A 23,651-nucleotide genomic window follows, 5' to 3' on the forward strand; every position below is an offset into this window, starting at 1 on the left:
TTGTACAAGATTTGAAAATTGATCTAGAAATATACTTTACAAAGCAGGGAGGGGCATCCCTGCTTTGTAAAGTATGTAATTTCATTCTGCTCCTGGCCAGCTTTAAAAACCATTGTGGAACTTCTCTCAAAATACTCCTTACCACTATTTCTAATTTTTCTCACCCTCTTACCTCCTTGCTACCAACTTTTTCTTCCTATTCTTACTGTAGGAAGGAGTTCGGTATATGCTAGCATGACATAAGCATTGCACTAATATATTATTACTAAAATAAGGTTTTCATAGGACAATCATAAAATGTCCATGTTCTACTTCTGAAACCAGTGGAATAATTTCTATCCTACAATTACTTATCAGAACATGTATTTCAAAACAATTTGTATTGTCTGAATAAGGCATGTTATATAATTCAAACCGTGATTATTTTCAAAGAATCACAAATTTATTTGAGCATTTAACTGGCAAAAATACTCAGATATAAAGAGAAGAGGAATTTTCAACCATGATATGAGTGTGAATCTGATCATTTCAATTTTCTATATATAGTCTTCTACTAAGTGACAGGTGAGGAAAAGGCAGTCAAGAACAGTAGTTATATTTATTACTCAATGAAAATATACAATTTTCCAACAACTATAAAATATATACATCTGAATCTCCCTCCAATTGCTATTAAGTAAATGTCTTAATTATGATTATAAATCCATGGTAATACATTTAGTTGAGAGCATTAAAAATGGTTGTTTTAGTCATAGAATACAACTTTAAATTGGAATTGTATGAAGTAATCTGTTTTGCCTACTTTTAAATAATTATTATTTTATCAAAATGTATAAATAAAGTGAAAACTATTAGCATACTGTACTCTTTGGCAATCAACTAAATTCAAATTATCCAATTAACTAAACCTAAAAATTGCCAAGCCCTGTGCTAGGATCCTCAGTTTGTTATCAGGCTATGGGCATATTGGTTTTATCTTGCTAAACTTACAAGACAAAATTGCAAACTTATGATTATAGCCTATTCACCCTTTATCCAAATATTGTCACTTTACAAATAAAAAACAGAGATGTTACCAATGAATTCTACTGAGAAGAATCAGAGATGGCCTCAATGAATAGTGATATTGGTGTTGTGATTTATAGGAGGCCGTCAACAGACAAGAGCAAGAGAAAAGCAACTGAGGTAAAAGATTAACTTGAAGAACCACCAAAGTATGGTCATGCAGATTATGTTTTAGAGAATTTCGTGCAATCCTGGGTGGCTAGATCATAGAATAGGTGCAAGGAGAGGGTGAAGGTGTCATTAGAGTTGGTTGATTGGGCCCTGAATGCCATGGTAAGGAATTCATATTTATCCCCAAAGTGATAGAGAACCAATAGAGGCTTTAAGGCAAGAACTATTGAACAGAACTATTCTGACATCAGCAGGAAGAAGAGGAGAGGCTGGAAAGATGAGAGCAAGGAGCTGGAAATTAGGCCACCACTTGAGCAGAAACGCACGGAGTAATTGTGTAATGGAAAGTAGATTACATATCACTCAACCTTTCTGATGGATGCCAGACTTTTAGATCTGTTCTTTAAGAAATGTATTTAAATAATTCAGTTAGCACAATCTCTACAGGGCATTTTCAATTGTGTATGGTTTATTCTTAGAGTAGCCAGAAGGTTTTAGTTTATTCACAATGCAGTCTTTTCCAAAATAAAGAGCAATAGCTTTTTCCCTCACTGTTGCTTTTCTTGCTAACAGAAACATTAGACATAGTCCTACTATGAGTGAACTATATATTGTTCTCATTTATGGAGTATTATCTATTACATGATTTATTGGTTAGAAAAGTATGCACTTGAAAATACACAAAAATGGAAATGACGCCTTTACCCTTTTCATTTTGCATGCAGGAAACAAAGGGATTTTTGTTCTCATCTCTCCGTGGCACCATAAACTATGGAGGGAAGTAGTTCAGGCACCATACTACATTATGTTTACACTAAGAAAAGAATAGGCAAAATGCAGAAAACTGGAGTAAAGGAGGAAATGAAAATGTTATCAGAATATTGGAGTCACTTGTCAACTGAGATATATCCCTCTGTTAAGAGCACCCATGTATCAATCTGTTTAGTTTTCAACTGATAAATGAACATGAGGCATCTTGACAATATGATTCTACAGGCAGACATATGGGTCTTACTTAATAAATGATGCCACTGATTAGCATTTATCTTAATGCTAATGATACAGATTCATGAACCTGTTTGCCTAGAATACTGAATTGATAAATGTTACCCTGAAGAATTTTCAAATGAGAACATAATCCAAACAATGTTAAATGGATGACATTATTTGACATTCTCCAGAATAAAATGAGAGGGATAGCATTTAAGAATTCACATCATGGATGCATATTTGACATAAAGAAAACATACTAGAGTATAATAGCAAGAATTTCATGTAATTTTTCTTGTGAGAGAGATTAGTTTTCAGCATGCACAGAGGCGATAATACAGAGCAGGTAACACTGTGAACAAGTACACAATTACTGACCCACCTCAGGGTGTATTTTCATAACCAAGTGGACAGCATTAAGCTTCTGTTTCCAGTGAATCAGGGGAAAAAAATTAACCTTTTACTATTATACTCCAAAAATAAGTTATGAAGAAATTATTTATAAATTACAACAAATGAAAATGGTATAATTTAAACAATCGATGAAATCCAGTTTGAAAATTCATAATACTTTTACGTGTCCCATTCACTTATTTTTCCCACCTCTCTATTTAAGCTTGTGTTTGAGAACAGTTGGGTTGTTTGATTTTGACTTCCACTTTCTTCTACATTAGCTGTGCTTCTCTATTGTCAATATTGAAAACAATAGGCAGACTCTAACTAGTATTCAGTTCAGTTGGAAACAGGATCCAATGATCAATGAGACCTTCATTTTTTTTTAAAGTACAGTACAAATCACTACACAATAAAGGGTCTATATATTTTAAATATTAAGTTTTTAATACAAATGTTCTCACAAAAATAGGGAATTATCTCAGTTCATGCTGCTATAACAGAACACCATAGACAGGGTGCTTAAACAAGAGAAAAGTATTTCTCACAGTTCTGGGGGCTGGAAGTCCAAGATCAAGGTGCCAGCATGGTTGGGTTCTTTCATGTTGCAAATTGTTGACGTCTCATTGTATCTTCATGTGGTAGAGAGCAGAGAGAGGAAGCAATTTCTGGTAACCCTTAGAAGGGCACTAACCCCATTCACGAGCACTCCACCCTCATGACCTGATCTAATCCTAATTACCTCCCAAAGGCCCCATCTCCTAATTCCATTGCATGGCAGAATACGATTTCAACATATGTATGTTGGGGAAACACATTTAGTCCATAATAAGAATCATATTTAACTGAACAAATATAATTAAATATGGAGGAGACTTAATTAAAGTCATTAAACCAAACAAAAAAATAATATACTATGTATTTTATTAGTATTATTCATATACGAATGTGTGGTGTATAGGTGCAGGTTATGGAAAATCTGTGGTCAATTATTTTTCTCTCAGGCACATTCTCCTTTTTAAAAGGTATAAATCAAAAGCCTGAATTTCTCTTCAGTTGTTTCAGAACAAGGAGGGTTACATTCAGAATGTTTCATAATGTATTATAAAAGTTTAAAAGACTTTTATTAAAGTCTTTTAATGACAGAGTGTTCATAGTGCTTCCTTTCATCAAAATAATTATAGGTAATATTCTGAGCTAGATATTAAAAAGCATAAGCTCACATATTTTTATAAGTTAGCCTCATTCAGTTTCTCAGAAATTTACTTTAGTCTCACAGGCTAAGATTGTTACAGATTGCTATACTTTATTAATTTTGACTCAACAGAAAATACTTACCCCTTTAGATAATCAAAACCACATAGGTTAAGGTTTTTATTGTGATGCATCAGATATCATGGGGCTCTATAACTTTCCTTCATCTGTGTCACCCAAAAAGATATTTCCCAGCCATAAAAACTTGACAAAACTATAATCTAGGTGATGATATTGGTCATGAAGGGAATTCAAGGTAAGTGAAAACTAAGAATACTCATGATAGGGGCAGGGCTTCAAAAGTGAAATATAATGTCAGAAAAAATACTGTGACTAATTTAAAGGAAGAATTTTTATAAACAAAAAAAAATTTAAACAAAAAATATTCCAAAGATATTTGTTTATTGTTTTAAATTTAAATAGAAAAAAATACATTAGATAGATACAATGTCTGTAGTTTAATGACTCCAGAGTTCAGCTCCAGCAAATCTTAAAATATAATTATCTAAGAACAAATTTTATAGAAATTTAAATCCTTAAATTTAAACACTCATTCTCCAGTGGGAAATTGAAACCTGAATTATTCCACAATGCTATGCTCAAGTATATATTTTAAAAAGCAAAGGATATTTATGATCATAAGTAATAAGTTTCGCTTTGAGAACCAAGAGAAGTTTGCTTAAAGAGACAGCATTAAACAATATTTAATTACAAATAATTTTAAGATAATAAGCAAACATTTGATAATATCCCTCTTTTCAAAAACAAATTTGCAAAAACAAAATCGTAATGACGATGTGTCCCTCACTATAATATACCATGGTAATTAACACCCTTATATAGAATAAAATCATCACTTTCAGGAGGTCAAGTGTGATTACTATAAGCTCAAAAAATATGTAATTTGCAAAAAAAAAACACCAAAAAACTGTATTCCCATAAAAATCAAAACACCTGTATCCCTTGCCAAATTTTGAAATGTTTTAAATGTTACACTTCATTATTTGCTATTGTAGTTGACCAAAAATAATGAAGCTCAAAAGATGACAAATTTAGTTTTTATGATATGATGATAAATACACATTATTATTTTTCTCTTCTTCCATAATAAGAAATATTTTCAACTGCACAATTAAACAAATAATTTAAAATTATTCACAGGGCAAGCAGACAAGCTTCTATTTCTCAGTTTGTGTAACACTCCAACTGAAAAACCAAACAGAATACTTTATTTTTATTCCTTCTTCAGTTCTCAACATATTTGTGTAAATTATTAAGGAATTTTTATCATGAGGATAAATCAGTGTAAAAAATGTGATTTCCTATTTACTACAGCCATTCAATGAAGTCTGATTTATTGTATATTTAAGCTGGGAAACAGTATATATAATCAAAATGACAACAAACATGTCCCACTATATTAGCAAACATCTGCAAAGATGAAATGCAGACTACCATTCACCAATACAAAAGACTGAAAAAGAATATGTGAGTCAAAGGTTAACTAAAATAATATTTATTTTCTATTATAGTTTTTTTCCCTTCCCTCAAAGGGAAGTGTTCTCTATCAACTGTGTTATCACTGATTTAATCCAAGTATAATACCTGATTCCAATGACACTTGTTATACAGAAGAGAAAAAACACATAGCTCTGATTGTCAATAAATGTCAGTAAGAGATACTCTGGTCAACCCCTGGACTAAATGAAATGCAAATGATAGATGGTGTTTAGTTTAAAACAGTGAAATAAAAGCATTTATAATTCACTCCACTCCTATGAAATCCTTTCAACAATAACATAAATAATGAAAAATTGGCTAAAACAAAATGAAAACCACATCTGTAATCACAAGTACTTGATAACTATGACAAATAGCTTCCAAATATGGAGACATTAGCACTAATAAGAGAAAAGAAATTGACTGGCACATATTTGGATAGGATTTAGATTTCACTGAGTGTCATGGTCCTGAGACGTCCTCCAAAGACTGCCACGAATTGGAACATGCATGGGTAAGCAAAAGCAAAAAAAAGAAAAATCTGTCTTCATAGAATTCCAGTCATATGGTCCCAAATGGTAGAATATGAAGGTAAAAAATAAATTGCTGATAGATTACATTTGATAGCTGTGAAGTAGCCTGCTGGATAATATAGACTACTAGCATTATAGGGGGAAAGCAAGAGAAACAGACAATAATCACTACAGCACTAACAACAAAAATATGCACACAGTATAGCCCACCTTAATGTCAAAAATAGAGAAAAAATTTGGTCTCTGGGAAGAAATAGAACAGATTTGGGGAGATGGGCTTAAAACCTGAAATTTAAATAGCTATTGTGGGCTAATCTGATTCATTCAGTGAATAGCTATTAATAGCCTCATTCAGTGATTCATAAAAAGAAACCCACGTGGAAAATACACAAAGGGGGCAAAAACACAATGAAAAAGCAGAGAAAGATTATACCAGTGAAAAAAATCTTTTAGGAAAAAGTTTATATAAATTGTTCTCTGTAGTTTCAAATAAATTATAGACATAATCTCATTAACAGAGTGATATTCAAAAGAAGATATAATTTTCAATAGTGATTATAAAAACAGCAGAAATGAAAAAATGAAATGGCACAGACCAAGAAATAATGGAGAAGAATAAAACCATTATGAAACTGAAAATTGCATTACAGTTTACAAAATAGCATACAATTGAAAACTCTCTTGGGTTATGGTTGGCACAAGTTGACAACAAATTAAAAAATACAAAAGTTATTATAGAGAATATTATAAATAAGTTATAGATACAAGATATTTAACATAATTAGTATTAGTAAGAAAAAAATTATTTAGACACATAACAGGAAAAAGCTTTCTTGAAATTAAAGATTGAAATCTGAGATAAAAAGACAAGAGTCCGCAAAACGTCTTGCTTTGATTAAACACTATCTACATTTCAACAATTTCTTCAGTTTAGCACTTTTTTCTTAAATTGAGATAAAGTTAATTTTTATTATTTAGCAACAACATTTATATATGGAATATTTGGCTCCTAAATTTATAAAATTCTGTCTTTTAATCAATCAGTCTACTCTTCTATACAAACATATCTATATAAAAGTATCTGCCGTGATATTCATGAAATATTGACAAATTACTAGTGGTGTAATTTTTGAGATTGTTTTTAAATTTCTGCAATATCTATCTTTATTTTTAACAATCACGTATCATTTTTACAAATGACCATGACATTATTCAGATTAAAAAAAATTGGGGGTAGATTCCCCAAAACTCTGAAAACATTTACCTATAAAGATATATATGTACCCCTATGTTCATTGTAGCATTATTTGTCAACACGACATGGAAACAACCAAAACCAAGACATGGAAACAACCAAAGTGTCCTTCGGTAGACGATTGGATAAAGGAAGATGTAGTACATATACACAATGGAATATTACTCGGCCATAAGAAAAGATGAAATACTGCCATTTGTGACAACACAGATGGATTTTGAGATTATTGTGCTAAGCAGAATAAGTCACAGAAAAAGCTGAGAACTAAATGATTTCACTCGTATGTGGTATATAAAACTGAAAGCAACAAATAAACAAGAAAAACAAAAACTCATATATACAAACAACAGTTTGGTGGTTACCAGCAGGTAAGGGGTGGGAGGGTTAGGAGAAGGGGGTAAATATATGGTGATGAAAGGTGAACTGACTCTGGATGGTTAACACACAAGGCAATATATAGATGATGTATTATAGAATTGTATACTTGAAACCTATACAATTTTACTAACCAATGTCACCCCAATAAATTTAATAAAAATTTTTAAAAATGGAAGTCAAAGATTAATTGAGAGGGAAAACAGGAATAAGACATTTCAATTCTTGTACCACCTAAAGATTCATAGCCCTCCATTCCATAACTCATACAGCAATGAGGTGATTTCTTTACAACAGAAGCATAGCGTGTTCATCTTCATCTCATTATCCTGCAAGATTTTCAATAAATCACTACTTATTCAAGATCAAATCCAATCTCTTTAGTAATTTATATCGAATCCTCTCTAATCCAGTCCCAGCAAGTCCTTCCAACAACAACAGGTCTCAATTCCCATATTCACTCTTCCCTCCCACTACCCTGAGCTATTTGTAGTAAGAGTTCCCCTCAAAGTTCCAAATCTACATCTCTTTCATACTTCAGGTGGAGCTAAAAATATGTTTTGTTGTTTCTTTATGGAGTAGTTAGAGGGGTTAAAACTCCAAATTATTGTACAAAATTTAGTTCACTATCATCTCTGTGAAGCCTTCCTTGCCATCAGTCTTTCTTCCTCCCCATCAACAAAGATATAAAATTAAGTGCATCAGTGCCAAGCCAAGCAATATCAGAGCCTGAGGCAAAAGGAAATATTATTAATACCAATTCCATATTTATTTAAAATATGGGTATTTTGCTCATCATGGAATTTGCATGAATTTTGATTTTTTAAAAGTATTCTTTCAAAATATTATTTATCTTGATTGTTGAGGTTTTAGGTGCCCCCATATATTTTTGTGCTTGAGGTAAGTGCTCACTTGTATCACCTAGTCTTTGCTCTACTCTGTACTACTAACACACTTATTATACTCCATATTTGTTTGTCTACAAATCTATCATCAAGACCAGACTATGGCAATCTGTAGGAAAGGAACTGGGTTTATCTATGTACATCTAAAAATCAACACAGTACCCAACGTGAAGCAAAAGCCCATTTAGTAAAGATGAATTAAAACCCCCCAAAAAGAAATAGCCAAAATTCTTCAGTCTTTAAAGAATAAAATCTTCCACAGGGAAGAAAATATCTAATCTAAATGGAGAAACATTATTTCTTTTAAGGTAGGGAAACCGTGGTTTGAAGCAAGTCATGAGCTAAAAGTAATTAAGCAGTCAAACTAAAATTAGTTTTTTTCCCCAATAAATATCTATTTGTGGCACAAAGTATTCAGTGTATCTATGAGGTATGGTCAAAATATGTAGGGAATGTTTAAATAAAAAGTATATATATTACAGTAAAAGACACATACACTACCATTAACCCCCCCCCTCAAAATACTCCCCCTTACTTCAAACACACTCATCCCATCGTTCATGCCACTTTCTGAAGCAGTTCTGGAAGTCCTCTTTCTTGTCTTCACTTCATCTTCCATCACGACAATGCTTCGTGTCACACATTGCTTCTGGTATAGCAATTTCTGTCAAATAAAAACATTACATTGTGTCCTCATCCACCTTATTCACCTGATCTGGTACCATGTGACTTCTGGCTCTTCACCAAAGTCAAAATGACCATGAAAGGAAAATTTGAATCAATTCAGGACATCAAGGCAGCCATGACAGTGCAACTAAAGACATTCACGAAAGAAGACTTCCAGAACTGCTTCAGAAAGTAGCAAGTACTGATGGGGTAAGTGTGTTCAAAGAGACAGGGAGTATTTTGAGGAGGATTAATAGAATGTGTCTTTTAGTGTAATAAATATTTTTTTATTAAAACACTCACCATGTTTGTTGATTACACCTCGTATCCCAAGAATAAGCTTGTAATTAGTCGAAATGAGAATCAGAGAATGTTAAAATTGAAGGAAATTTTAGATATTACTTAATATAATATGCTTCTGTTATAAATAAGGAATCAAGCCTGAGAAGTTAAGTGACTTGTCTAAAACATTTCACAGTACAGTCAGAACTTGAATTCAGATCATCCATTTTTCCACCTGGCACTTTTCCATTAGAGGTTTTTCACAAATCTAGAAAAGGGGCCCAATGGAAAACAGGGGAGTGGAAAGTGTGAATTTTTTTTTTCCTAGGTCAGGCACAATTACCAATTCATGGGTAAAATAAACCATAAATTTGTTATGTATTGCATGAAACATGGTCACTGATAAGGTGAGGTAATTGAAAAATGACCTTTCAAAGTTCACTCTAGCCCTGCACTTTTATCTTAATCCCTAATTTCTCTAAGATTCATTTTCATCTGTAAAAGAAGGTGACTTCCTGCCTACTCTAATTGAAGGGTTTGGAGGTCCAATTTAAAATATACACCATTCAAATAACCAATATATACACAAATACAAGTCATTTTTAACTGTGGATTAATCATGTAAATATGTTATTATGCCTAGTCATGCCTGGAGGAAATTCGAATTAGGTAGCAGTTAGTGGCCAATGTGGAGTTGAAAGATAGACTATAGTTACTAGTAATGAATAAAACAATTCTGAATTTCACATTTAAAAGACAGAGACATACAAAGGTACTATTCTTAGAATTATTCTTCTTCACAAATTGCCAGGCCTTTGGGCTCTCCTAATGACACTTCTGAGATTTTTCTAATGATGAAAAGTGACTGGTTCTTCACAAAAGGGTCCTGTTTAATATAGCTCTAAGTTATTGGAAAGATAGAAATGATGGTCATAATAAAAAAGTTTGCCTTGAATTAATTTGATGGAACTCAAGGAAAATAAACTATGCATTATTATTAACATTGTATACAAATGAAATAATTCCTTTTTGTATTAATTATAAGACCTTCTGGTCAATTTATTCTTCAAATTAACAATTAAGAATCCTTGGTTAATTTTGCCCTTTCTCTTTATTTGGCCATCTGATTTATTTAAAATCTTCATATACCAAGGTAAGAAAAATAACTATGAGTTAATTTGGATCCTGGTCTACAAATCGAAAATCATTTATTTTTTATCTCTTTAATATCTGTGAAATTTATAGGAAAAAAATTTATTTTTTTAAAGGAATCCAATGAAATATTTCTTAAGCATAGACTGATAGATAAGCAAGGACTATATTCCTCCCCAAAGAAATAAGATCATTTTGTTGGGATAATGAACAATCATAGCTTTAACCACAATTTCAAGCATTGTCCTCAAGGCTAGAAATCTGTTCACATTCATGAAATAATGTTTGATAAGCTTTTATACAAGTACTCTTTATTAAATATATACATTTGTACCAGTTTCACTGGGACTCTTAACTTCCATCAATTCATAAGAAAGAGGCTTGGGTTGAATGATTTCTAAAGCATCTTTCAACCTTAAAACTGTTGATTATTCCAGTAAATACCTAGAGAGATAACCAACAAGGAATTTCTCTTATATGACTCACAATTAATATTTGGCATTGGCACATTTTACAGGTCTCATAAGTGACCATTGCAAGGCAAAGCAATAACTAAAAAACTAATGGCAATTAATTAATATTATTTCTTCTCTAAAAAATAAGAGCCTATTTTAAAGTGGTCATTTCTATCAAAATGTTCTTCAGAACTCATTCATTTACACAACCCAGCTCAGAAAGACAGAAGTATAGAAGAAAAATCTGGAAGCAACACAACAAAAAACTCGACCTGGATTTAGCAGTATAAGACAGCTGCAAGAAATTCAATTAAGTTGTTAAGCCTACCTAATGAAAAAGAAAAGTCAGTACATGAAAATCCTGAAAAATTGCATAACAGTCAGTAGCATCATACCCCTTGGCTATGATGTTTTTGTTTGGTTTTTTACTCCATTCCTTTGCTGCTTTTAATTTTAAAATACTCACCTTAGTTATGAAACTGTACAAAAACTCCCTCAAAATAAACACAAAACTGCTCAGAAATACAGAACCATGGACACAAAAACTTCCCAAAAGGTTAGCATTTCACCAGCTAACATAGATCTACACATATCTATGTTGGGAAAAGCAGCTAAAAGGCCTTGTATTGAGTTCTTAATTCTAATGATTCTGTGATTCTGATCAAAATCTGTTCTGTGATTCTGATCAAATTTGAGACAGGTAATCCATAAGATCTATAGTGCCCAGATTTCTAATTTCAGGTACGCAGTGCTTTTCGCTTACAGAAAAATCTGTACCACATTTTCATTATATTTTGAAGTCAATTGCTGTAGATGTATTAATGTGTACTTATCTCAAAAGTGGCTATGTGAACAACACGCCTGTTGTCCTCTACCAATAGAGGAGACACAAATATTTTGAATATGTTTTCAGACTCTAAATAATTTTCCTCCACTAAAGAATGCAATGGCTTCTGCTAGTTTATGGTTCATTAGCATGCATTGACTGTTCTACCATTTAAGTAATATTGTAGGTAAAGGTGAAGGAGCTTTCCTAGAGAGACAATGTCTAACATAGTGCCTGGGACAAGGTAGGCTCTGAATAAATATACGTTGAAAGAATACATAACTGAATGAACTACTATCAAAAAGAATTCATACAATGCATTAAACTTTGGCTCAAAGCACAAATTTTCAAGTCAACTGTTAAGTCCTGTTTGGACAACATATGACAGGGAACATATTTTCCCTGGCCTCTGTCTTTGTTTTTGATGCAGCAGAGGTTTCACTTTATTGGTCAATATTTGTTTTGTTCCATGTTCCTTGTAAAAATGTTTCAGTTAACAGGAAAAGTCCTTTTCTTGCAGATACTAGGTAAGAGGATCTCCAAAAGTCACCGCATGTGATATCCGATAAACAATTCTGATTAAGGGCAGTGCCACTGGGAAATTTAGGGTGGTTGGTTGATATTCATAGTGTGTATTTAAAATGGCAGTCTGTTTTCAAATTCCAATGCATAAATATGCACCAAGTATTTCTAATAGCACTATTTCTCTTATCCCAACTTTCCAAGATGGTCTGTATTCCATCTAATTTTAATGCTGAATTGATTCTATTTAAATCATTTTTCTGAAATGAAAATTGGCTCACATTCTCTTCACTGAGGAATTGATAACTCTCTCAATAACTGGCTGGAATTTTTTAAATGGAAAAAAATACATAGAATTTTTATTTTAGTAAAGAGCAACTGTTTATCTTTAAAAACATTTAAAAAGACCTTCTGCATTAAGTTCATCATGTTTTAGGAAACTATGATAGCAAAAAAAAAAATTACATTAGACTTTCTGATTTCTCCATAGTGTCCTTAGATAAATAAACAACCCAATAGACCATGTTAAATGCCCCAAATGTCACTGGAAAGAGAATGCGGGCATATTTGTCTATTTTACTTGTGCCAGATCCAGAAGGTGGTGCCGCAGAGGGAGGAGTGGTGGCTGACAACTTCCCAGAAGCCCCTATGGTATTAACTGTGGTCTTAATTCGCTCCAGTCTTGATCCAAACACACGGTGGGTAGTAGCAGATCCAACTGAAGCTGGTCGGGGTGCATACCCAGTTCTACTAGGAGTAGAAGCGGCAGATGGAAGTGCTCTTGCAGCAGATATAGTTTCAGCGGCATTTGCATGGCTGAACGGGTTTGGACTGGAAGCTAAGTAAGACTGCGGTGAGGCTTCCGAAGATCCTTGAACAGCCATGGAGGATCTGCTTGAATGGTTTCCTACCTCGGTTCTGATGCCAACATCAGGTTCAGAGTGCACCAAGGCATTTGTTCTTTTCCTCATGTTCAGGTTGGCATTTGTGTTCTGAAAAGGTATATTATATTAAGAATTATATTGCTATGTCATTTTATGTAGATTTATACAAAATTTAAATGGATCAAATAATTAAAATTAGCTGTTTCCATAAAATAAACCTTTATTAAGATGCTATAGCCATTCTACGTGATAGAAAAGCTTACCAAAAAGAACATGTATATATCTGAAACTCTGAATCAAACATTTATTTCAAAATATGATCCCTTCTTATAAATAATTAGAATTTAAATCTATAGAAAGAAGATTAGGCTTTTAGGACTATAAACTAGAGTTATACTTGACTTTATTTTAGGAGTTCATAATGATAGTTATACAACTTATTCATTCATTTTTATTGTAAATAATACTCTGATATGTTGTATACATTTCAATGAGTTTTGTATATATTTGCTTTATAAGATGTAAAGACTTGACCTATTCTCATGCATAAAATCCATATGTGCATGACATTGCTTAAAAAATAACTCCAAAAGCTTTCATTTCTAAATCCCTAGAATTGATTTTCATAATTTTATATAGACAATCATACACATTATTATAAATCTAGAAATCCTAATATGTCTTAGGTTTTTATTACAATTAATAATGAAAATACAAAGAAAAATTGATTTTAATAAAATGTTGTATTAGACATATAAACAGCATCACCATATCATTGCACAAATATCTGAGTTCAAATTATTTACCAATAAAAATGTTGAAATCAAAATGGAATTCAGTATTTTCCATCAAATTATATTATGTATAGAACAAGACTATATTTGAATGCAGATGCATGAAAATATTAAAATTTATTCTCCTCGCATTTTGACAGACATGATAAATAGCTGTGTAGCCAATTATAGATTTTCCATAATAATAAAGGACAGCAATTGCTCAAATGATTTTCCAATCATGTCTGTCTTCAGAATACAGTATGACGTTTTGAAACAATTTTTGCTCTTTAATTATGTTTATCCTAAGTCATATTAAGGGTATGTAGTTATTACTTCCTATGCCTTCTCCCCCTACCATTTTATGAAATAAATAATGGGTGAGGAGATGGAGAAGGAGAGGAGAGAGGGAAGGAAAAGAACAACTCAGAGCTGCGTGATTAGAAGAAGCCAGCCTGCAAGAAATTTCACAGATAGTATTATATACAATTAATTGAGAGCCCACTTTACAAAGAAATATTTATTGTACAAGTATAATCTTTTTTCAACACCACACTCATCTAGCCGGCTGAAAGTGTTCAATCCATGTCTTATACACTTGTGAATTATGACTTCAAGTTTTCTGAGTAGAGAAAAAGAAATAAGCCTCACAAAATGACAACCAAAACGGGATCTGAGAGGTTTTGAAAGTATTCTTTATGTCAGTCTGGAGTATTCTTCTAAGCAGGTTGCAGTTGAACTCATGAAAAACTATAGTCTACAAATGGCACCTAATTTGGGTAGGGACAATTGAAGCCAAATTTACAAAAATTGAAGCCAAATAACCTGAAAGCTATATTACCGTTATTTACCCTGCACTTTTCCTCTGCAAGGCACATTGTAAACATCATTTAATAAATCCTCAGATTTTGAGCTCTTTTTCACAGAAGGGAATAACTGGTAATTGATTAGCATTAATTCTAAAATCTTATACACATGGTAAAGAATATAAACAAGTATGAGGTATGTCCTCAACATTTAAAGAGCTTATGTTATCATTGGTAATATAATACGTACACCCATACACACGACAATAAAAAATATAATAAAAAAGTAAAATATAATGATGAGTCAAACTGTGGCAAAATGCTAACTATAGTAGGAAAAGAAGGGAAAAGAGTAAGAAAGGACGAACTGGACAAGCAGGAGAGAAATGTATATTTTCAAATATAATCTGATATTTGCATAGTGCCTTCTTCTACCAAAAGTTAGGTTGCCTATAATCTTTAGAAACCCATCTTTTTCCTAAGAATAAATTCTTAGAATTGGAGATTTCCATTTCTGGCCAAAATGGAGTAGGAAGGGCTGACTCTTCTGCATGAAGTGACAAAAACAAAACAAAACAAAACAAAAAAACCTGGACAAAACATGTGAAACAACTGTTTTTTTGAAGACACTACACATAAGAGAACATAGAGCCATAATCTCTGAAAGAGAAGAAACAAATTTTAATTTCCATGCTGTGGTGCAGGAAAGGAGAATCCAGGAAAAACCTGACAGGCTTCCTGAATTGAGGAGATGGACCTGAGAATCTTTGGAAACCAAGGTTGCTAGAGTTCACAGGAGAAAGTAACATAAAAGCAAGTATACGCTGAAAAAAGAGAAAACTCCAGATATCTGAGGAGTCCTCATTGAGTATTTTGCTCAGCACAGGTCAGTTTTTGAGTGTGAGCCACCACTACCCAAGGCTGCAGAAGAAGCCACCTGAAAACATGAGAAGTAGTACCTGACCTACACAAAGCCAGGAATAGTACACGGTCCCAGCAGCCAGACTGGAAAACTTCAGCATTCAGCACTTGGTAGAGTACTCAGAAGGCCTTGCCTCATTAATGTGGAATAATTAGCCCCAAACACTGATCTAATCTTGCCTAATGAATTTTCAAAGTAAGATGTGAAAGTATCAAACTAACTCTAATAGCTGCATTCCAGAAGAAATCACAAGAACATTTTTAGGGCCCCATGGTCTTTCCCTCTAGATCAGCCTCCTTCTGGAACTTCCTGAAATTCCAACTATGACTCATGTTCTATATGGTTGATTGGGCACAAAAATGGCACCAACTTATCCTCCCTCTCCATATATATGCCCCTTGTAATGTAAGTTTCCCACGCCTCCCTCATCAGGAGACGGAGTTTATTTCCCTACAGGCTTCCTGATGACTTTCTTTGGTGAGCAGTATGTGGTGGAAGTGATGGGTTGTCCTTTTCGAGTTTTAGCCTTAAGAGTCCTTGGTTGCTCCCACTCCCTCTCAAAATACTGGCACCAGCGTCACAAGAACAAATTTGGGCTATCCTGCTGGGGAGATTCTTTGGATCAGAACCAGTCATCCCAGTGAAGCTATCCTAGAATCCAACAGCTAGTTGACCACAAGACACACGTTTGTCTCAGCTCAGAGATGAGGAACTGCCCAGCCAAGTGTGATCAAGATCAACAGAACGTCCCAATTGACTCACAGACTTGAGGACAAAAGCAAATGTTTATTGTATGCCACCGAGGTTTTGTAGTTGTTTGCTAGGCAGCATTATTGTGGCACTGGATAACACATCTATATCAATGAAATCAAGGATCCTAAAAGGAGGTATTGCCAAGCCTCTTGGGAGGAAGAAGTTCCTCAGACATTCTGGGATAATTAGAAGGCTGGCCTGCCCAGAACTCATCAAAGACCAATAGGGGGCCCTGTTGCCTAACTCCACACATTACAGGGCAAAGATATTTTGCCTTTTATAATCCCATTCTTAAAGTAAAACAATATTTTAAAACTGGGCAAGAGTTAGCGATCATCTTATTCCAGTTCCTCATTTTACAACAGAGTAAAAATGAGCAGAAAGGCCGTACAGTGATTGGAAGTCATACAGTGAGTTACTTGCTGAATATCCTGCCTTGTATAGCCTCTTGATGCACAAATGTGGAGAAGGCATTAACAAACTTAATAAACTATGTTCATCCATTTGAATCAGTCAAGTATTTGTAATTGTCAAGCATATTGTTAAAAATTATTCAAGACTTGAAAATCAGAAATGATTACAGTGTGTCCTTTCAAAGTCATAATGGAGTGTTGTTTAACAAGTCCACCCAAGGATTATTAAGTCTCTAGGAGAATTTACTTGAGTTTGATTTTGCTTTTTAATACTGGCTTTGAGCCCAAACACTGTGAAGATACATGTTAACTTGTAGATTCCTGTCCAGTACAAAATACCACCAAAAGTTTTGATTTTGTTGCCCTTCTGTAATCACTTCTGTATCTAACTTAACAACCTTATTCTAGTATTCCTTTCTTAAAGTTACTTACAGATATTCCTCAAACAGATTTTGAACATGGTTAACCATTTAAGTGATTCCCTTACTAATTAATGAGTTGAAAAAAATGTTGACATGTATCCATTCCATATTTGTAAAACTAATGTTTTTGATGATTTGAAAATTATATTCTGAAAACATCTTCTATTATCCAAGTTATAAATATCAAAGAAATGTAAGCACAGACATAAGGAACATGCCTGGAAAAAAAAAAAAAGTGAATCCAAGACAAAGAGATAGGATCCATCTATGGTGATTGGAAACAAGAATCAATGAAGCTAGTGACTTTATGATAATAGAGAGAGCAGCATGAAGTGTGTCACTAGGGTTACCATCTGAAAACAAGGCCAAATCTTTTTATTCCCAACATTAAATTATTAGCGAACTTCTACAGTATAAAGACTATGATATTAACCAATGTAGGCTAATGAACACAGGAGGCGCCCACATCATTTTTAAATAAATTTTAATGAAATGGATATGGTTCAGAATCAAGATTCTTGTTCAAATTAAGGCAGTTAAAGAAAGAATGTAAAAAGCTTTCTAACTGACCTCCAGATTAGTACTTCTTTATGGAGTATATTTCTAGAATACTGCAGATAGTGCCTAAGGCATAGAAATTATCTTGACTCAATCCCAAGTGTGACTAAGAATGTCTAAGAAGTCTCTCAATAGTCTATATATCACAATTTACAAAAAGGAAAGCAGAATAAAACTTACCTGAGGCTTAAATCTTTGTTCTCTGCCAAGCAGCCAAATGAAACTCAAGTTATTTTGTACTGATATCTAAAGGTCTACTATGTGAAAAGTCGTCATTTACCATGATAACAAACCACAACAAGATTGAGAAATCTGCTGACCTACCTGGCACAGGATTCACTGAGAGTAATATTCACACAGCTTTCAAGATTTGGAACAACTAATGTGTCAGAGAGATGTTCTGCTTCATACAGTGTGTAGAGACTGAGTAGCTTCATCAGTATTCAGCAGACACACAGTGGTTACAAACAAGTAAAGCACCTAAGCTTCATTTGAATTTTAAAAAATGATTTAGTTTGAAATTATTTTGTCATTAGTCACAATAGCCCGAAGCTAGGAAACTGGTGTTATAGAGATGCGAGGTGGCAGATTCAAACATTACCAACAAATTAAAGCAGCAACAGGCAAACAGGAGCAAATCCAAGCAATTCGTCAATCATGACTCTGGATCTGACACAATTTCTAAAGAAGTACCATCAACTGCAAAAAGAATTCATCTCAACTTATTACTCTAGCAACAATGTGATAAAGTGACTAAGATGAGGCTTGCAGAACGAAAGCTACATTCATATCGCTTGCTTGAGAAGCTAATAAAGTTTAATAAAATGTAATTTAACCCCCCTAAATTAAAAAACAAACAAGGCCAATAATGAACAGGTTTATCTTCTAGAATATCAATGAGTCACACACAAAAAAAATTCAATAATGTAAAGACATTTATTCAAGGCCATTTCAACAGGGCTTCAGGGGTTAGCCACACATCTTATTTAACAAGGAAATAAACAAGTATGGTGGAGCCGCTGAAACTAAAGCCCAAGGTAATGATTTACTGAGGACTATCAGTAGTGTTTTTAGAAAATAGAAATGAAACACATTTCCTCCAAATAAACATGCTAAGTATTTCATAAATCATTAGCAGGAGGCTCTATCATACACTGAACAACAAAATGTAGTAATGAAAATGCTGAGTTCCCTATTTATTGTATTTCATTTCCTCCCAATGTTAGCATGTAATTCAATGTTTATATTTCCATAAGCTGTAGAAATATTACTTCAATATCAGGCACCGGGATAAGATATGTATGTCTTCAATTTGGAATTACCAGAGAACAAGATCTTAAAGAGTTCATTCATTTTGTATTTACATATTTAGAAGTCGAAAACTTAAAATATTAAGGTTTCTTGAAGATATTTGATTTTGTGGTTAATTTTGTTTCATATTGATTCCTAGTGCTTTCTTTTATTTTTCAATGCTTTGTGTAGTAGATATGTGTCTCTAGTAGAGGAAATCTCTTTGTCAGAGACTTCACTAGCCAGAGCGGAAGTTCTAAGCTTGATCCAGTGGACTTGACCAGAATGCTACGTAGAATTGCTCTGGCGCTGCATACACCATTGCTGTCAACATTAAGCAGGAGAGAGTGGAGGGCAGAACACTTCCCTCACTCTCTTCAAATGCAAACACCAAGCTGGATGAATCCTTTCTTGCTCACTAATAAAAAGCAACATATTGTCATTCTAAGTGTTTATAGGAATAAATGCTGGGAACTAGTTAAAATCTCAGTGTCAGGACCTAGTTGCAGGAAATTTTTTTTTTTTTTTTACTTTTTAGGTTTGTTCCATATCTATCTATCTATCTATCTATTTATACTTTTTACCCCTCAAAGTGACAGCCCTCCCCCCGCCAATCCGCCACCCTACTCCCCCACCCCTGATATCATACATATCTATTATAATTCCACAGGAAATCTTATTAATTAGCTATGTTATTGCCAGTGACCAGGGATCAGAAATTACGAAATACTGGCTAAACGGTTAGGACTGTGGGCCCCCAAATCAGACAAGCCTGAACTCAAATACTGAATTTGCCATTTACTTGCTGTGAGATGTGTGACAAGTTATTTAACCTCTTGAAACCTTACAGACCTTGCTGAAACAGGAGTAATAAGGGTATCGTCCTCATAGAAAATAAGATAATGCATATAAAACTTAACATAATGTCCAGGACATAGTAGGCATCAAATGACTATTATACAGAAATAATCCAGCAGAGGGCAGATAAGAAGATTCTGCTCCCCAAAGAAAAAGGTGTATGACTCATCAATGAACACAGAAAACAAAATTTTGGAAGATATTTTCTATGTATCTATAAAAACATGGTCACTATTTCCGATAATCAGAAAGGTAGAGGATGACTGAAGCAAATGACAGTCTGGTGAAGTCAGCCAAGGAAAGGATGCTGCTGGTTGCAATGCAAACTACGTATGATGACATACAAAATGCAACAGCAAAATTAAAACACATACTGGACACAGTAAAGGTGAGAATTAACACTACAATAAATCCTGTAACTTATATGTAAGACAAATACAAAAACCTCTTCTAGGAAAAAACAGCAGTAGCAACAACAGCAATAACAATGGTTAACTTGTACTGAGTGGTTCTTCTGCACCCGGCACTCAGCTAACATCAATTAACTAACTAGTTACCACAACTCTGTGCCATGCTCCATGTAGGCAAAACGACAGCCACAAGTATTTCAATGTCCAAGGAAAAAGACGTGGGTTGCATATGAAGGCATCTCATGTATTATTGTATCAGATCACTGGTTTCTCGCCAAGATTTTTTTCCCAACTATCAGTGAAGTTTAGAAACTGGTAATCAGGGATGCATCAAAGACTGGAAAAACTATTGTGATCCAACGTACAAAATGATACGTATTCACACCTCATTATGCTATGAAAAGACATACCCAGAACATTGGCTCACAATTAGAACTTTGGCAACCCAGTTTGGCTGGCACACTTTCTAAATATAATGGAATATTAAAAAGAATTGTATCTGTGAATATATTGGTCTGGCACTACAGCATCAATCTTTATTTTTTTAAACAATCTATTTCAATTACAGTGGTCAAAATGACTGTCTTCCACATATAAATTGGAAGCAGGAAATCAGGCAAAGGAGGGCATCTAACTAACTCAGATAGTAGAAAGCAACATATGTCAAAAATCGTTAAAAAAAATTGAAATACTAAGAAATATTAAGAGGTTTTAATCACTGCTAAGGACTAAAATTGTGTTCATTCAAAATTCGTATGTTGAAGCTCTAACCTATCCCCATGTGACTGCATTGAAGATGAGGTCTTTAAGGGAGTGGCTAAGGTTAAATAAGGTCTTAAGGATGGAGCCCTGATTAATAGAACTGGCGTGTTCATGACAGAGGAAGAGACATCAGAGAGCACTTTCTCTGTGTCATATATGGACACAGCAAGAAGGCAACCATCTTCAAGCCAGGAAAAGAGCCCTCACCAGAATCCAGCAAAAAGGCAATCCGATACCTGCTGGAATATTGATCTTGGACTCCCTAGCCTCTCAAACTATGAGAAAATAAATCTGGCTCTTTTAAGAAAACCAATAGATGTCATTTTGTTATGGAAGCCTTAGCAGACTAAGACAATCATCTAACTTCGATAAAATTAAAATCACGACACAGATTTTAAGATTTTTAAAAATAGGGTATGTTAATGAAACTTTTATAGGGAAAAATGAACAAAATCTAAACAAACTTGCAGCTTTCTCTTTTCAGATATTCTTTTTGTTTCTAGTCTGCTCTGTTCTCCCTTCTCTACTGAGTGAGTATCCTTTTCTGGTAACCCCAAGCCCTATGTAGAATCAAGATAAAAGACAGGTCGAGAAACTGTGATGCTTTTGACAAGAATTAAGTATTGATTTATTTGTAATATTTTTACTTGTCCCTCATTAATGAAAGTATTTTCATATCCACCAGGGGCATCTACACCTCTGCCTAAACTGTCCAAGTTGCCTGGATATAAGATTCATCCAGGATACCTCAAGTTACATTTAGCTTCTCTTCACCCAAATCAGAGGAATTCAGTTAAATGGGACTTTTATTTAACCTTCTAGTTTGGACTTCGCTCCAGAACCTTCTTTAACTATCCAATATTTTCCCCTAAATATTTTGCCTCCCTTCAGGTTGTGACCTCTATGTGTGACTGTGTGTGTGTGTGTGTGTGTGTGTATGTGTGTGTGTGAGTGTGTGTACATGTGTTATGGATTTCAGAGCATGTATTTATTTAAATATTGGGAAGATGTAATTAATAACATAATTTATAATTTTTTTCACATTTCATATTAAAAATATTTCTTTAACCTTTAAAAGTAGAGTTAATATATGTAGATATCTGATAAAACATTATAAAAGGAATCTTACTAGGTTTTTCAATTCCTAACTTGGATGGGCCAAATAAATTCATTTTTTAAAGCATCCACATCCTCATGTGAAAATGCTTTGTTTCAGTTTCAAAATATTCAGAAAATTACATTTAAACTTAGAAAATATTTGTACAATGCTTTTATTCTTAATATAGACTTGATATGATTTGATCATAATGAAATTGTGCTATGATAAATAGCCATCCAAAAAGATTCGGATCCATGCCAACTTTATAGGAGGCTGGCATAGCAAGTAGTCTGAGTCACAATTTCATCTGCATCAGCAAAGCAACAGGGGCACTGTCTAAAAAGCAATACTTTACCAAAACCTGATCCTCAATATACTTTTGCTGGGGGGGAGGGGTAGAATTCCATAGATCAAGCATTATCAGCCACAACCCTTTTAAAATCACAGCTATATAGGATAAAAGCATAAAGAAGTACTTGGTGAGCCAAAAACCTTACTTAAAGCAGGCTAAATTACTCTAGAATATTAGCCAAAGTTTGCCTACTCAGTCTAAACATTTACAGTAGCTTTAATAGATTTATTTTTTTTTGGTAAAAAAAACAAAACAAAACTCAAGTCTTATTGTTTCACCTCTTATTGGAAGTGAGTTATAGAAGGTCCATAATGAAACTCATAAGCAATAAAGGACGTATTAAAGGTATTAATTCACCCAACTAAATCATTCATTCAACAAATATGTATTGAGTGTTTCACTTTTTGCTGGGCATTAGGAGTACAGGGGTGGAAAAAAAAAGTCCTTGAGGGCCAGCTGAGTGGCAAGTTGGTTAGGAGTTGGCTTGAGATGCCAGCTCTGAGCAGCAGGGCCCCAGTTCGGATCCCACATGAGGGCCAGTGACACTGCACCCTCTACAGCTAAGATGGTGAACAACAGCTTGACCTGGAGCTGGGCTGCCATGAGTCACCAGAGACAGTGTAGGCTGCAGCGGGGCTGCCCGGCAGTGGGCGTGCACTTTCCTGAGCTGCCATGAGCCGACATGAGCGGCTGTCCAATGGTTGGCGACTGATCTGCCTCACCCAGGAAGAGCGCAATGATGATACCAACATGGGCCAGCGAAGCAATGCCCTCCACAACTAGACTGAAGAACAAAAGGACAACAAATTGTCTGTTCCCCTCCCGAATTCCCCAATAAAATATTAAAAAAAATAGTCCTTGAAATTTCTCACACACACAAAAAAAATATATATATATTATATACATGTATGCATATATATATATAATATATATGTATACCGTATTTGCTGGCGTATAAGACGATTTTTTGGCGCTGAAAAATATGCCTCCAAGTGGGGGGTCGTCTTATACGCCAGGTACACTTCAGATAGACTGCCCATAGTGCTTGCCCCGTGCCATAGTGGC

At 34.0% G+C, this 23,651-nt stretch overlaps 1 protein-coding gene across 3 annotated transcripts in view; it reads right to left on the bottom strand.

Annotated features, from left to right (window-relative positions):
- Window positions 1-9,272: 9,272 nt before the first annotated feature.
- GABRA4 (gamma-aminobutyric acid type A receptor subunit alpha4) overlaps window positions 9,273-23,651 on the bottom strand; it is a 76,164-nt gene continuing 61,785 nt past the window's right edge. For all 3 annotated transcript variants that reach the window (XM_019665775.1, XM_019665776.1, XM_019665777.1), the window contains one exon: window positions 9,273-13,276. In XM_019665775.1, coding sequence (XP_019521320.1) covers window positions 12,746-13,276 — 531 coding nt within the window. In that variant the 3' untranslated portion in view covers window positions 9,273-12,745. The remainder of the gene's footprint in view (window positions 13,277-23,651) is intronic.

Source organism: Hipposideros armiger, unplaced genomic scaffold (genome assembly GCF_001890085.2).
Source record: "Hipposideros armiger isolate ML-2016 unplaced genomic scaffold, ASM189008v1 scaffold_452, whole genome shotgun sequence".
In the NCBI taxonomy this organism is placed as follows: domain Eukaryota; kingdom Metazoa; phylum Chordata; class Mammalia; order Chiroptera; family Hipposideridae; genus Hipposideros; species Hipposideros armiger.